This window comes from Haplochromis burtoni, unplaced genomic scaffold (genome assembly GCF_018398535.1).
Source record: "Haplochromis burtoni strain Fernald_Lab_line unplaced genomic scaffold, NCSU_Asbu1 Contig_45, whole genome shotgun sequence".
Lineage (NCBI taxonomy): Eukaryota > Metazoa > Chordata > Actinopteri > Cichliformes > Cichlidae > Haplochromis > Haplochromis burtoni.
In genome coordinates, this window is record NW_024582406.1 from 2,374,885 (window position 1) to 2,392,586 (window position 17,702).

Consider the following 17,702-nt stretch of genomic DNA (forward strand, 5'->3'; position numbering starts at 1 on the left):
ACGCTAACAAGCAGCACCTCACTGACACCAGCAATTTTAGCCAAAGGTGTCACTGGCCTGTTCCAGCATGTGAGTGAGAGCCAAGATCTGGACATAGAGGAAAACAAGCGAAAATAAAGACAGGCTGCAAATGTTCACAACTGGAACTAAGGAGAAACCCAGATATTAGAGTGCTAGTGCAAGTGTATAGATGGAAAGGTGTCAGCTGATGTGAAAAGAATAAGTACTGACAGCAGGTGATCTGGTGCAGGTGATGCTTGGAGATCTGAAAGTGCCATTCAGAGTGTAAACACTGAAAAGAGTTGACATGTTAGCTGAAAAGACAGATGAAAGCAGTGGACGTGTAAGTGTAAGAGTAAAAGCTGAATAAAGGTGAGAGTTATAACTGAAAGCTGTTAAGAAGTAAAGGAAATTAAAGGCCAGTTGATGTAAAAAGTCAATAATGTCAGCGTTAAATCTCTATGAAGAGGGAAAGTTAAACGTACAGTCAGTTAAATGTGCTCACAAAACATACATTGATTAGTGTGTAAAATTACATGTTCCAAAGAATTAAGCATTCTCATAAAATTAGAAATAATCCATTAAATATTGATAGGAGTGGGCGCTGGTTTGTGGAAGATGTCAAGTTCACTTGACTGCAATCTGCAATCTACTGACATCTAGTGCCTAGGGGTGAGATTTTATACTCTGCATCTTTAAAGGCCTTGGAAGAGTTGAAGGAGTTTTTTTAATCTTTTGTTGAAATGTGAAGTCCTAAAGGCTGAAAAAGTTTGAGGCAACATTGAAAGGTATTCTTACATGTATGTATATAAGAATATATATATATATATATAAAAACACCCAGCACGCCCCTGTGGGCAGTCTATCCTTCAAGCTCGGGTCCTCTACCAGAGGCCTGGGAGCTTGAGGGTCCTGCACAGTATCTTAGCTGTTCCCAGGACTGCGCTCTTCTGGACAGAGATCTCCGATGTTATTCCCGGGATCTGCTGGAGCCACTCGCCTAGCTTGGGAGTCACCGCACCTAGTGCTCCGATTACCACGGGGACCACCGTTACCTTCACCCTCCACATCCTCTCGAGCTCTTCTCTGAGCCCTTGGTATTTCTCCAGCTTCTCGTGTTCCTTCTTCCTGATATTGCTGTCATTCGGAACCGCTACATCGATCACTACGGCCGTCTTCTTCTGTTTGTCTACCACCACTATGTCCGGTTGGTTAGCCACCACCATTTTGTCCGTCTGTATCTGGAAGTCCCACAGGATCTTAGCTCGGTCATTCTCCACCACCCTTGGGGGCATCTCCCATTTTGACCTCGGGACTTCCAGGTTATACTCGGCACAGATGTTCCTGTACACTATGCCGGCCACTTGGTTATGGCGTTCCATGTATGCCTTGCCTGCTAGCATCTTGCACCCTGCTGTTATGTGCTGGATTGTCTCTGGGGCATCTTTACACAGCCTGCACCTGGGGTCTTGCCTGGTGTGATAGACCCCAGCCTCTATGGATCTTGTAGCTCAGAGCTTGTTCTTGTGCTGCCATGATTAGTGCCTCTGTGCTGTCTTTCAGTCCAGCTTTGTCCAGCCACTGGTAGGATTTCTGGATATCAGCCACCTCCTCTATCTGCCGGTGGTACATACCGTGCAGGGGCCTGTCCTTCCATGATGGTTCCTCGTCTCCCTCCTCTTTCTTGGGTTTCTGCTGCCTGAGGTATTCACTGAGCACTCGGTCAGTTGGGGCCATCTTCCCAATGTATTCTTGGATGTTCGTTGTCTCATCCTGGACTGTGGTGCTGACACTCACCAGTCCCCGGCCCCCTTCCTTCCGCTTAGCGTACAGCCTCAGGGTGCTGGACTTGGGGTGAAACCCTCCATGCATGGTAAGGAGCTTTCTTGTCTTTATGTCAGTGGCTTCTATCTCCTCCTTTGGCCAGCCTATTACCCCAGCAGGGTACCTGATCACGGGCAGGGCGTACGTGTTGATGGCCCGGATCTTGTTCTTACCATTCAGCTGACTCCTCAGGACTTGCCTGACCCTCTGCAGGTACTTGGTGGTTGCAGCTTTTCTAGCGGCCTCTTCATGGTTCCCATTCGCCTGCGGGATCCCCAGGTACTTGTAACTGTCCTCTATGTCTGCAATGTTGCCTTCTGGTAGTTCAATCCCCTCAGTTCTGACTACCTTCCCTCTCTTTGTTACCATCCGACTACACTTCTCCAGTCCGAACGACATTCCAATGTCATTGCTGTATAGCCTGGTAGTGTGGATCAGTGAATCGATGTCTCGTTCACTCTTGGCATACAGCTTGATGTCATCCATGTACAGGAGGTGGCTGACAACTGCTTCATTCCGTAGTCGGTATCCGTAGCCAGTCTTGTTAATGATCTCACTGAGGGGGTTCAGGCCTATGCAGAACAGCAGTGGGGACAGAGCATCTCCTTGGTAGATCCCGCACTTGATGGTGACTTGTGCTATGGGCTTGGAGTTGGCCTCTAGTGTTGTACGCCACATCCCCATTGAGTTCCTGATGAAGGCTCTTAGGGTCCCATTGATCTTGTACAATATATATATATTATATATATTATATATATATACACACACACACACACACACACACACACACACACACAATATTAATGTAGTCCATACCAAGTCTTAAAGTATTTATTAAGTATTTATATACAACTTCAGATGAACAAATATTAGGCTGACTCATTATTTATTTAACAAAATCCAAAGTACACCTTATAAGTCAATAGATTGTAGAACCAGTTTTAGCAGCAATAACCGAAAGTGTTGGATTTCTAGATGACTTTATAAGAGGAATCTTCGCGCGCTCTTCTTTACAATGTTGCTTCAGTTCATTGAAGTCTGTGGGCATTTGTTAATGCACAGCTCTCTTAAGGTGTAACCACTAAAAGCAGCAGCAGTAGAACTGAGCACAGTCCAGGTTCTGCACTGTAAGTGTCAGGTACACCAGCATGGAAAAAGTAAAACCAGTGGAGGTGAATTGTGTATGAAATATGGAGATTGAAGACAGTTCCATTGAAAAACTGTTCATCTTTTTAGGTGTCAGTCAGAGCCTAAGTAATGAAAGGAGCAAAAGAATCGAGTACTGTGATGATCACTGCTATACCGGCTCGCTGTTGAAGTGGCAACAACTTTCACTGTCTAGTGCAAACATAAATAGAGTGCTGAAAGTCCCTGAGTCAGGTAAAACATTTTGTTCAACATTTTATTTTTAAAAGTACCACAGACACATATGCAAGAATATGACAGGACTGATTGAATAGGTCTGAGCTGACGCCTGAGGGCTTGTTGACCAAATCCAGGTATGTTTAGAGCTTCCTCTCCTACTCTAGCAACAGGTTGGAATTATGATGCCATGAACTCAGCCTTCAGAAGTCCTCAGACAGGCTTCTACCATAAATAGCCAGACCCAAGAGGAGTTGGGAAAGGGGTCGGTGGGTGGAGGAACAAACAGCTTCCAGCAGAAATGCCCTTCTGAGTTTCAGAAACTGCACTAATCTCCTCTTTCCCTCCCATTCTGTATTTTTGCATCTTTCTTCCTTAATAGTTTTAAGCCCCTTTAAACTCTCTGTCTGCACCTCGTCAAATTTTGTGACTCGGGACTTTTTCTCAACCTCGCGCCTTCAGAGCATATCTCTATAATCCACCCAGATCTCTTCAACCATCCAAGACACCCCACCCCCACCCCAAAGAAGTTTGTCCGATGATGTATCCACTGACTTTGAAATAGTTTCTCTGAACTGGGCCATGCATGTACAGTATGTTTCCGTCACCTTGGAAATTGTAAACTAACTCACCGGTCACTTAAAATTGCTCCTTTGTCAAGAGGACTGATTGCTTAAAGTGAAAAAATGTCCAGTCACAAAATATGACTGATTAAAATACTGTAAATACAAAAGCACATTACTGCAATACTTCTCCGCTGAGTTTATGAAATTGTGACACCATTATCCCTAAACCAAGACTCTTTAGTCATCCATCCACATGACACACAATAAATGTGCCCAGAAGTAGCCTATTAGCCTAGGTGTCAGATGAACTGGAGCCAGTATAAACAGTAAAGCCCACCGTACAGTAAATATCTGACTGTATTCTGTTATTTTTAGTGTGAGGGATTCCTCTTTCACGAGACATTACATTTCTATCCCTCTCCCAGTCAGCTCAGGCCCTTCCCTTCTCCCATCATGCCCAAATAAAGCGTCCAAATTCCATGTGTGTGCTTCTTCTTCTCCCTGTGAAATGTTTATAAGACCCTCGCTTAGTTTGTGTGTGCGTGTACACATGAGGGAATGCGATTGTGCATAAATGAGCACATCTCCTGGCACGCAGAATTAATCCAGATTTCTATATTCTAACAGGCTGTTTATGGTAATCTACTGTGCTTTGATAATGTTTGATTTGCTTTCAGGTTAGGAGTATCAGCTTTTACTATGTTGTGAGAGTTTAAGGTTGTGCTTTAACCAGTTCATGAGGTCCATTATGATGTTTCTCTACTCTTTTTATTGGACTTTCAGTAATCTCAGCATTAAGCCTGTTACTGATGCGCTGAACTCAACAGGTAGCATTTTCATAAACTACAATATTATTGTTATATGTTCTTCTCATTGTCCCTGTACTTTATTACATTTAGCATTTTACATATTTACACTTCTACAGCATAATTCTGGTGGATAACAACTTGCATTAAAAGTGTCGAGCTAAAGACATTAATCTAATATTTAATCTAAAGTGTTTCTTTAATCACAGCTTTGGAGCTGATGCTTCACTTCCAGTCACTGTTACCCTACCAACTACATCAGCTGATTGCAATTCACACATTCATTCAAGGTTTCACCTCGATTCATCTTATAATTCAAGTGCTTTTATCTCTTACTCATAAGTGCTGTAAGCAACCAAACTGTCAGGTTAGGACACTCTGAGAGAGCAAGCAGCATCCGCAGTGCCCCGTGGCTGCATTTATGTAGTGCTTTTACCCAAAGTGCTTTACAATTTGCCTCTTTTTCACCTGTTCTCTCCATCTCTCACACACACACATACACTTAAAACAGATGGCAGCGAGCTACAACACTGAGTGCTACTTGTGACCTCTGGGACAAAATTGGGGGTTTAGTGCTTTGCAGAGGAATTCTTCCAGAGGAGGCTGAATAGCCATCCTTGCAACTGGATGCTATATTTTGCCTTTTGGCAGTATCTAATTGCTTTAGCTGGCATTTTAGCAAATTAGCTGACACCTTAACAAACTTTTTAACAAATAATTTAAAGCCTTCTCCAAGTTTGTATTTCTTCCACAAATAAGTCTGCTCCAAAAAGACATGCATTCTAAGAAACAAACAAACAAACAAAAGTCTGTCTTAACTTACAACGTGGAAATTGAGTCTTTAATTCACCTACAGGTACTGAAATGTTTTCAGCCTCACTGCGAGCTACATCCTTATTAAATTTCCCTTTACTCTCTCAGTTTGCATTGATTTTGCCTCAAAATTCCAAACTTTCTTTTTCAATAGAACATGGCCAAAATGCAACTGTTTCACGATTCATTACAGAATATGCTTTATATAGTAAGTATGGGCAGCAGCAGTACTGGGTGACACACCTCTATCGCTGAATTCATTAATGGTATTTGGTGGTTTTTCCAGAGTTGGTTTGAGCCCCTAGTTCCAGTGAAGGGAAATCTTAATGCTTTAGATATTGTGTGAGTTTTTAAGGAAGGCACTTTTCTGTTAATGGTAATGTATTGTTGGATAAGTTTTATTTGTAAGAACTTTATAGGACTACACTGATCTCTGACATCAACCTTATAAAGTACCTTTGGGACAAACTAGAATGAAGACTGTGAGTCAGGCTCTCTCGTCTAACATCGAAGTCTGACCTTACAAATGCTCTTCAGGATGAATATGCAGAAGATTCCCACAGGAACACTCCAAAATCCAGTAGGAAAACTTCCCAAAAGAGAGGAAGCTGTTATAGCCACAAAGAGGAACCAATTCACAATGAATGTCATAAAAGTTCCTGTAGGTGTACTGTGTAGGTTCTCCTTCCGTCCTTATAGTGTATAAAACAAGTGCTATTTGAATTCAATTTCAGTCAACATACCATTAAGATTCCTCCATTAGCTGACCCAGAGGTCATCCAAATGAGCATGGCTAACCATGGTCATTGTCCATGGTTAATGCTATGGACAATGACCACCTTCTGCACATGAAGCTAAATGCTTTCAAGCTACTGAGATGTCATTGGAGCAACTTTGAGTTCATGGAACTCAAAACATAATGTCCCAGAGGTTTTCTGTTGGATTTAAGTCAGGCAGGTGTGGGGACTAGTCCATGGTATCAATTCCTTCATCTTACAGCGACTGCCTCTATGCTCTTCCCACAGGAAGCTGAGGATTGTAATGCACTAGTAGGAACCCAGGAACCACTGCACCTGTGTAGTGTTTGACACTGAATCCAAAGAATTTTATGTTGACACAGTTAGGGTGCAGTAGTCTAACCTGTAGAGGTCAGGCTACAGCACCCTATGTGTGTCCCTCCATGGATATGCCTGCCTAGACCATCGCTGACCCATCACCAAACTGGTCACACAAACCGATTTTACAGGTAGTACAAGGTTCTCCTCAACTTCTCGAGACCTTTTCACATCTGTCACATGTGCTCAGGGTGAACCTGCTCACATCTGTGAAAAGCAAAGGGCGTCAGAGGTTGACCTGCCAATTCTGGTATTCTACAGCAAGCCAATCAGACTCCACTGAGCACCGACTGTTTGGACTCCTCCATCAGCTGAATTATAAAAAACAACCACATGGCTCCTTTACCACATTCTTAATGATTCCTTTAAGCTAATGGAATTCAAACCTTGTCCAAGAATAACAGAAACAGTTATGCCTTCCTGTATATAATCATCATTATATGGAGGGAAAATTTTGCCATTAGACCCACTATTTTCCCTTGATCAACACTGGACCATCTGGGTGGATATCAATTGGGTTCTAAACTCCTGAAACTGAGAAGGAACTTTTAGGTCCTGCAATGTTTGTTTTCTGTCTTTGGATTACCATGACAGATTGTAGCTATGGCATGCTAGACTGTGAACATGCCAATCCCATTGTGGTCTCCAAAAGTCTCTCATGCAGACCAGTGCTCTGCACTAATTAATTTCAGCTGGGTCTGTATAAATCTGCCACTGTCTGACTTGAAGCCCTTGCATTGCTACGGTGTAACAGTGTATATCCAATAGTTATTTGCACTCTTTTATTGGGTATCCCAACCACCACAGCCACACATCCTGCTCTCTGTTCCTCTCTTTTTCATCCATCTCTGGCTTTTCCAGAATGTTCCTCTCTGAGTCTGGCATGCCAGCAATAATCTTAACGTTCAAATGCACTCAAAAGAGAGAAGAGGGAATGAATCATGCTACTTGGGAGTCGCTTTCCCTGTCCTCCCTAGCTCCCTGTTACACGGACCCCCCTGAATCTGCTGCATTCCTTTCCTTGTCGTCTGCCCGCCTATGGGGGAAAGAAGAGTTAACGCTCTGGAGTAAAACAGGAAAACCACCTCATTGTTCCCAGGGTGACGTCAGGCACACTACAGTAGCTTTTACGCACAGTCAAACACACGTCAAACACACGGGAAAAAAAAAAGTCCCACAGCAGTGTACGGGGATGAGCACTCTATTCTTTGACATAACAAAGTATTTTGATAACTTCTCATCCATGTTTGGGGTTTGGGGCGACCGTGATTCAGGGGGTTGGGAAGCTCATCTTGTAACCCGAAGGTTGCCGGTTCAATCCCCAGCTCTGTCTGTCCTGGTCATTGGATCCTTGGGCAAGACACTTCACCCTACCGTGAGGGGCCGATGGTGCGATATGGCAGCCTCGCTTCTGTCAGTCTGCCCCAGGGCAGCTGTGGCTACAACTGTAGCTGCCTCCACCAGTGTGTGAATGTGAGAGTGAATGAATAGAGGAATTGTAAAGCGCTTTGAGTGTCTCTGAAAAGTGCTATATAAATGCAATCCATTATTATTATGTTGGCTTGAAAACTAACATGGAAACACTCATTGGATCCTGTCAAATATTCCAGATCTGTTCTGGAATGTTGTCTTCAAAATCAATAGCAAAACTTTAAATTTCAGCCAGAACCAGTCCTTTAAGTGTTCTGATTACTTCAGTCAGCTGAGGACGATTGTATCGATTAAGAAACTACAAACCTCATGGTTAGGTCACTTTGCCACATTTAAATTCACACAACTTGGCGGGATTGTAAACTACATTGAACAAAATACTTAATTCTACAGATGGTAGATTGACTGGTGCTGTTCTACTCTACCTGAACACTCATTAGTACTTTCTGCCATAAGCCTCATTCACCGGTTCTGTGACTTGTTTAACATCCACACTCTTCAACCCTGGAGAACCCATGGGGTCAGAGCCGACCCCATTGGTTTTCGAGGGAACCCATGGGGTCAAATTTGACCCCATGGGTTCTCCAGGGTTAAGGACACTTAAACATGCAGACTGGAGGAGTCAGGAATCAAACCACCAGCCATCAGATTGGTAGATATCTCGCTCTATCGCCTGAGCCAAGGCCAATGTGATCTACAGCCTACTAAGTTACAGGCTCTTTAAAAAAAAATTTATTTTCTTGGCATTTCTTGGATAGCAACAGTGATGATAGACAGGAAAGCTGAGAGAGAGAGAGGGTAAGACACGCATCAAGGACTTCTATATACTCTTTACGCTAATGGAGCTAATTCAATCAAACCTATGATAGCACTAGGTTTATACTGATTTTGGTCTATGTATCGCCATGTGAAAGAGAAAATACACCTTTTTAACTGTAATAAATATAATAAACATTATCTGATCTTTAACAGGTTCTAAAGTGATTTAAAAACAACCTGACACGAACAACATCACCATGCATTACACACGGTTACAAAAACTGAGACAAAATGCATAAGCCATGTGTGAAAACTATATATATATATATACAGAGGAGCTGATGGCCAACTCAACAACAAACAGTTGGTATGAGGGGTTTGTATTAATATGCTATGTTTAGTTTTCTTCAAACATAGAGCTCCACATTTTGGCCAAATATCTCCACTTAGGTGTTTTTGTCCAAAGGACGTTGTTCCACAAGATTTGTTCAGATGAAACTTTGCAAACCAAAAACGTGCTGCCATTTTCTTTTTAGACTGAATAGGCTTTCTCTTGCCAACTCTTCGAAACAAGCCGTTTTTGTTCAGTCTTTTTCTAACTGAACTTTCACATTTAACATGCTAACAGAAGCCAGTAGAGTCTGAGACGTAGCTCTTTTATTTTCTGTATTACACAATCTGACTTCGGGCTGAATTTGCTGGGATTTCCACTCCTAGAAAGATTGACAATGGTGTTGCATGTTTTGAATAATCTTCTTTAGAGTAGATGGACTTCAAATTGTTTGGATTTGGCCTTAAAACCCTTCCTAGACTGACAGACATCAACAGTTGCTTTTCTAAGATAATTGCCGATGTGTTTCCTCCTAGACATCATGTAAACACACACCTGAACACTCCAGACCAGTAAGCAAACTGACACAACTGATGATGCTCACACATGTTGATGATAAATTGACTAAGTGCTTGATCAGTGCCTGACTGCTGTAGGGGAAGCTACTTGGGAGCACTTTTTCACATACTGTGTCTGCATTTTAGCTTAGCATTTGTTGAATAAAAAACTCAGTATAATATATAATGTTTTACTGTTCATCTGAGGATCTGATGGGGTCACTGGAGGGTAGTGGTAAAATCCTTTCCCTCACACACTCACCAACCTCCATTTTGCATTGTGTTGGGTACTAATTAGCAAATGTCAACATGCTAATTTAAGATACAGTACAGAGCAAACAGTACCTGCAAAACATGTTAGTATTTTCATTGTGAGTATGTTAGTGTGCTGATTGTTAGCATTAATCTCAAAGGTTTGCTTAGCTGTAGGCTCGTACAGCTCTTTTTCACCAACTATGGCAGCTGTGACTACTTTTTGACACTAGCACCGGTCATTTCATGACTGAGATGCAGTAAAGAAATGATTAGGGACCTGAACCTTTTCAGTAGAAAACCGCTACTAGCATTGTCGCTTATCATTGCTTGGTATATTACATACACAATATGGCCAAAAGTAGTCGTAGTCGTCGTTTCTTCAAGAACCACTTTTGTGAAGTCAGACACTAACTGATAAGAAGGCCTGGCTCACCGCCTCCACTCTAATTCATCCCAAAGGTGTTCTGTCAGGTTGGGGTCAGGACTCTTTGCAGGCCAAATAAGTTCTTCTACACCAAACTCACTCATCCATGTCTTTATGGGTCTTGCTTTGTGCACTGGTGCACACTTATATTAGAATGTGCACACTTATATTAGGGCCCATCCCCAAACTGTTCCTACTAAGCTGGGGGTATGAAATTGTCCAAAATGTTTTGGTATGCTGACGCATTAAGAGTTCCTTTCGTTGGAACAAAGGGGCCAAGCCGGAATCCTGAAAAACAGCCCCACACCACAATCCCCCTCCACCAAACTTTGCACTTGGCACAATGACAATATTAGACATGTGCTGTTCTCCTGACAACTGCCAAACCCAAACTCATCTATCGGAATACCAGACTGAGAAGCACACTCACTCATGCTTTACACCACTGCAAACAACACTTAGTGTTGTGCTTTGCAATATGCGGCTTGGATGCAGCTGCTCGGCCATGGAAACCAATTCCATGCAGCTCTGTATGCACTGTTCTTGAGTTAATCTGATGGCCAATCTGATTTTCTGATGAAATTTGGAGGTCCATGGAATATTTAATACAGAAGAAATTTCACAACTGGATATATAACACGGGTGGCATCCTATCACAGTTCCACACTGGAATTCAGTTAGCTCCTGAGAGTGACCCATGTTTGAAAAAGCACTCTGCATGCCTAGGTGCTTGATTTAATACATCTGTGGCCATGAAAGTGATTGGAACACCTGAATTCAATGATGGGTCATTAATCAATTTTGGTAATAATGTGTTTTAGTAGTTCTATTAACATAGTAGACCAGTTTTAGACACATATTAGTATTTTTATATATCTAAGCGTGTATTTTTAAGATGTTTTAAGACTTCCTTTCCTAATATGTTACTGTAAGATTTTATTGCAGTTATTTAAAACTATAGATCTCCTTAATATTTAATTATTCATATTACTGAATTAAATCTTACTGCTACGTGAATTTCCTTTTAAGACCTTGAGTAAAAACAGAAATTGATCTGAACATGGCAATGACATAACTCCTTCAAACTGCATACTAACACACGTGTGAATTATCCCGGACCGGTATGAAGGTGGAAAAAGTGACACTGATTAAATCCAATACCCGAGCGGTGACATCACTCCCCTCCGTGATGGGGCTGCGTCCGGATTGGACGGAGTTCGCGGCCAATCAGAGAGCACACACATGGGAAGAGTTTTAAAAAGATTCGGAAAAGTGTTGGAAAGTTGTCCAAAAGCCTCCGCCAGCAGGTCCGAGCACGACTGGGGCGAATAATAATATTATTAATAAAAAGAAAAGGGGGTAAAAGATACCCGCGGATTTGTTTGGGACTTTCTCTGCGTGCTTTCCCTGCCTTGTTTGGACAGAGAGCTCTAACCTGCTTCTCCATTTTTAAAGCTCTCCCCTAGCTCCACTGTAAATAGCCAAAAAAGAAAAGAAAAGAAAACCCGACAGAATGACAACACATTTCAGGAGCGGCCCAGCCTTCGGACTCTCCGCCGAGGTCAAGAGTAAGGTATGTTTTCTTTCTTCTTCTTCTTTTTTTTTTTTAATATTAGTTATCCAGAGTGTGTTTGGATGCTGTGGTTGAAGCATGGGCTCCTCTGGTGGGGGTCAGAGGTCCACAAAGGGTCAGTAACAGGTTGATCTACCCAGTATAATAGCAAAGTAAACAACAAGCTCTCTATGCTTGCTGTAAATAGGCAGTTTTTCCAACGAAACTAACTGTGATGAAAAGAAACAGAAGAGAGGGTTTGTGGTGGCTGCTTTCATAGTCCAGCATGTTGAAACAACTAGCAGCAAACGACGTAGAGATAAATACACCTGCTGTTGGCCTGTGGCTCTGCATCAAACAGTTGGAAAGGAACTCCTACATGTATCTTAACGTTACACCGAGGGGGGGGGGAGATATCATCGGTGATGTGATCTCATTCCAGTTTAATTTCAGGTTGTGTGCTTGGGAAAACCGCTGCGGTGACACACTTCTGTCTTTTGGTAAGCGATCACACAGTGAAGGAGGTGATTGTTTTGGAGCAGAAAACAGGCTTTAGTGGCCAAATGATTCGTGCGATTATGCAGGGTCAGGGCTTTATAGTGTGCTGGAGTGAAGCACGTGGTGGAGGAAGTGCTCTGTTATTGTTGTTTGGCTGATCTCCCCTCAGAGAAATCAAAAAGTGACTGAAACATGGAAGAAGGTGATCTTACAAAGGCTGAGCTTGAAGCTGCACTGTGCAGTGAGAAAGGGGGTTGAACAGAGAAATTAGATGAAAACTACACACACGCCAACATTAAAAACTTAGTGTATCATTAGTGAGTGTGCACCCCTCACTAATTATACTACATTAAAATTCACATCCTCCACCTTTTAGGAACCTTTTCCTAGACGTAAATGGATGTGCATGTCAGAGAGCAAACTGGAAAGCAGTTCCATATATATAATTACATATGACACAAGTTTAACAGGAAGTATTACATTCAGTAAGCTTTGAAAGATTGTAATGATTAGGTCAGTGAGAGTATTTATTTTGGGATGTGGAATATTGTTGCTAATATACCAAATACAATATAATAGATATATATATCACTTTGAAAAATTATGTTCCACCCTGCCAAAATAGTGAGAAATTATCTGTGTTGTGCCATTGCACATTATATTACTGAATTTTTTTTATTTTTTTAAAAACTGGCCGGATCACCTGACAAGTGTTGACTCACATTCCACCTTTAAATCAGTTTGTACCTGGGTAAGGATAAACATGCACAATCCTGTTTTGTTTTTGTTTTTTCAAGCTTTTTTTGTGTTGTCACAGTTGTGGGGAAGCTAGGCCGGGTTCACTTTGTGAGTGTGAATAAAATTACTGGGATTTTCTGCTTGTGCGGTGACAGCAGTGACTCTGTATGTTTGGATGAGTCACAGCTGCTAACAGCCAGAATGACAAAGGTCAGCCTGTGACTGTTCCAATACCCAGATCATCATCATTATAATCATCATTGCCCTGGCCTCTTCGCTGAATGGTGCCATCTCTCAGCTGTGCTTTAGTCTCATGCAGAGGTGCAGCACACTCTATGAAGCCCGCATTCCTTTCAGCAGTCAGGCTGCTATTTTACCGACACCACTGTGCCATTTCCAAGCCGATCACGTACACGCAGTGAGTGGAAATTGAGAAGTAGGGTCGTGTGTGTGTGTGTTGGGGGGGAGGGGGGGATATAAAATTTTTATTTAAGCCTAAGGGCTTAAATGAGAGTAATGGCGGGATGCTGCGTTCCAGCAGCGTGACATCAGAGAGGGGCAGAGATGCAGCAGAAAGACTGACAGGTACAGGATCATCATCTAATGGCCTTTTATGGAGTGACTGGGCTCTGACTTGGAACGTGAGAAAGTGTGCTCACTCTAAACAGTTTACATCCAAGTCAAGAATGACAAAACACTGTCCTGATAGAACACAGGTGGACAGGAGACAGATAGGCGATAGATAGCAAAGACAAGGCCATGCCAGTAGTTCACACAGTGAATCCAAGGAGACTCGATGCAAACAAATAAATGAGGGAGGGGCGGAAATCCACATATCAGGCACTAACAGCTCAACTCGCGTATTTACACCAGCGGTTACAGCAAATAGTCTGTGATAGTGTAGCAAAGCTTTGGAGCCATTCTTGTGAGCCTGTTTAATTTTCTCTGTCACAGTCCACTGCTCGGGTCAGTACACCCAGAGTTTAGCTGCAGCAGCCCTACTTGGTTCGAACTGACCGTTAGCTTATGGTGACAAATGCTGGCAGTTTTTCCTCCTGCAAACTGCTGTGTAGGTGACGTGTGTGGCATGGCTGCTTCAGCTTACTGGCACTTCGTAGCTCTTTCCTATTGTTACACTTGTTTTTGAACTCACCACTATACAGTGCAGGGCAGTCCACATTTTTCTTTTTTTTCTTTTTTTTTTTTTTTTTTGGACAAGTTGTGCTTTAAGGCAGGCTATCAGTTTGATCTTTGAGTGTAAGGTTAATATTTCAAAATCCCATTATATGTGTTTTCTTAATAAATCCATGCTGTAGCTGCACAGTATGACTCCTTAAATAAAATTGGCTGTAAGCTCTAAGATTATTGAATATATATTTATTTGAAGTACAAAACATCTGAAGAAAACACCAAATTAGCAGAAAATTCACTCATAAAACGAAGTGATAAATCTCAAACATGCAATACATCAATGGAGATGAAGCCAGCAATTGCTAAACCTCTTGGTCTTATTTGATCCCTGTGAAAATGTTGGGGTTACTGGGGGCTTTTTCTTATTTTCCCTTTTAAGTTTATTGTTCAAAAATCTAAATTATTATAACTCTAAAAGAATTAGAGCGTTATTGCTTTATTTCTTCTCATTTATTAATCATCCTACAATGTCTTGTTAATCCTTTATTTCAAATCTTCAGGAAAGGGCCAACCCATGGTTTTAGAATCAATATACTGTAGTATTTGCCTAACTGTATATAAAGCAGACAAACACGGGCTCCACCTCAGTTATCTGCAAAACTGACTTTATATATTGATACTGGGTGTCCCCTCAGGGATGATGATTTATTAAGAGTTGTTTTGTTTTTTTCAGAGTAATTCATTTGACTTTTCACGTGACATCCTGACACACTTTGCTGACAATCTTGTACTGGTTGTACTGGTTTTTTAGCTTCACGTGCCACTATTTAACCCTTTAAAAAGAGCCGACCACCATTAATCAAATAAAAAGTTCTTAAGAAATGAAATGCACCAAACTGGAGTTCAGTGCAGTCAGAAGATTTACTGCCACAGCCTTACTTGGTCTGGTATGATCAGCCACACGTGGGGCTACTTTTAGCTAATGCTGGCTAAGCTAAGACAGCTAGCATAATGTTCTGATAGCTTTTGCTATGATCTTAGAGTTACTGATTCTTTTTATTTATTTATTTATTTATTTATTGTAATTACCACTCATGGTGGAATTACAAGTGTTACATGCTCTCGATAACATCCGTCAGTATACAGTCAGATCATTTTTTGTTCTGTTTGCCTTTTCTCTCTGTGTGTTTCATGCCTAAAATAGTTTTTATTGTGGCAGTGGTGTTCGGCAATCAAAAGACAAAGCACAATTAAATCAAACTCCCCCCGACTGGAAGGGGGACCTGTTGACTTGGTGTGCCTTTATCGGACATTGGGTGCCTGAATAGTCAACTCGCTGTAAAAGGGCAGATTCTGGAAAACCCAAAGGGAGAGAAGAAGGAGAGAGATTGTGAGGGAGAAATATGAGCGCAGCCAATCAAATACACAGAGCGAGACAGGCAGAGGGAGAGGGAGGAGTGTTTAGGAAAAGCTGTTTCTCCCAAGTTTGGTGTGATGGACTGGAGTCCACGCTATCCCCTGCTGCTTTGAAATACTTGTTTGTGTTGGCTGCTGATCCCAGACTGTGAAGACTTATCTGCAGAACATTCAGGAAGTGTGTGTGTGTGTGTGTGTGTGTGTGTGTGTGTGTGTGTGTGTGTGTGCAGTGAAGGGGTGAGGTGGGGGGGGCAGCCTTAAACCCCCATGCCAGAATTCAAAGTATTAGGGCAGTGTGTTTATGCCAATAAGGAAATGCATGGAGAGAGAGGGAGAGGCCTGTGTGTTTCTGCATGCAGAAATGTCCACATTTCATTTTCCTTCCTGTTCTCTTTACACCTCAGCTTAGAGTATTTTTCAGTATATAGTAAGACTTTCAGATATGGAGCGTCATCCTCTGTGAGACTCTGAGGCATGAAAGAAGCTGCTATTCACGTATTTAAGGATTTGAATGTTGTATTTTAGATTGCAGAGTCTACTATTCTCATACCAATTTCTCACATACAGTATCCTTATACTTTCAACTATCAGTAAGAATGATAACACTTTATTAGACATATGTGTAAATTATACATAGTTTCCTGATAAATCTTTAGGAAGGCACTCCACCTTGAAATAAAACGGAGAGGCCAGTTTTCAATTAGTGCACTTAAATAATCCATCTCATACAGTAATGTGCAAAACTCTTTAGCCACTCATCATTTCTTTATATTTTACCTCCCAGGAGGCTGACTTTGTTGCCCTTCTTTTTTTTTTTTTTTTTTTTTTTTTTAAAAAAAAGAGGTCCTGAGGAATAATTTTTAAGTTCTTCAGAGTTTTTCTTTGTTTTGTTTTTTATACTTATTTTCAGTCCCATTCTTGTAGCTGACTATTTTCAGAGGAATGTTTTTGTTTAAGTCACTTAACGCTGACCTCTGAATCATCAAGCATTAAAAAAAAGTCTTGTGTCGACACATAACAGACAACTTCCAAAAGAACCAATTTTAAATTGTATCTTTTGGCGTTTTGTTACTAGCAGCCTGTCAAAGAAACATATAATTTGTACATGTTTCTTTTGATAAATAATAAAATAAAATTTGCCAAATATAAGAGTTTGAGGGGAATAAAATTTTATTTTTGCACCAACAAGGTGATTCCCAAAAAGCTATTAGCTGAAAATGTAGCAAGCTCAGCCTGTGTGTCCTTAAAAGGAGGGACAAGTAAACAAAAGAAAGTGCCGGGTCTTAAAAAGAAAAAAAATAATAATAAAGTTTATCTGCTGAAGATATTATTATCTAAAAGTCATTAGGAACATCAAGAAACTGGGGAAGAAATCCAGCAAAGATCTAACTCAGAACCTGAGAGATGTATCTGGTCCTTTTGCTCCATCTCATCAGAAAAGGTGTCAGTGGAAGGATGAAGGAAGGAAGTAGCCATTCTTAAAGAACCAAAACGGGAAGAAAAGGCTGGGCTATGTCACATTATACATGAAAATCAGTGGAAGCCAGTCCCATATGGAAAAGATAGATAGATAGATAGATAGATAGATAGATAGATAGATCGAAAAATTCTATAATGAAACTTGTATGTTTTGGATACTTACTAAAACAATGTATGAAAGTAATGAGAAAGTGGCCACTTTCATGAGTAATCACATAAGTTTTTACTATTTCTTTTCCATATGGGGTCTGATGAAGCGATAAATCTGCATTTGAAACTTTTGGTTCAGATCATCTCAATATGTATGGAGAAGGTCAGGAGAGGGGTATAACAGTGGGCGGGTTAAGCCATCTGCAAAACGTGGTGGAGGTTAGGGCCACATTTCAGCTAGTGGTGTGATCTTGTCAAAAATGATGGAATTATGAATACTGAAAAAATACTGTCAAGTTTGATCCTTTTAGTACCATAGGGCAAGTATCTGATTGGCAACAGCTTCATTTTTCAGCATGACAATGCTCCCAAAGACACTGTGAATGCAGTAAAAGCATATACACACACACACACACACACACACACACACACACACACACACACACACACACACACACACACACACACACACACACACAGAGCTTCAGGGAGCAT

At 41.4% G+C, this 17,702-nt stretch overlaps 1 protein-coding gene across 1 annotated transcript in view; it reads left to right on the top strand.

Annotated features, from left to right (window-relative positions):
• Positions 1-11,461: 11,461 nt before the first annotated feature.
• cnn1b (calponin 1, basic, smooth muscle, b) overlaps positions 11,462-17,702 on the top strand; it is a 12,013-nt gene continuing 5,772 nt past the window's right edge. Inside the window, exon 1 of the mRNA XM_005926745.2 lies at positions 11,462-11,816. Within this exon, the coding sequence (XP_005926807.1) occupies positions 11,757-11,816 (60 nt within the window). The 5' untranslated portion in view covers positions 11,462-11,756. The remainder of the gene's footprint in view (positions 11,817-17,702) is intronic.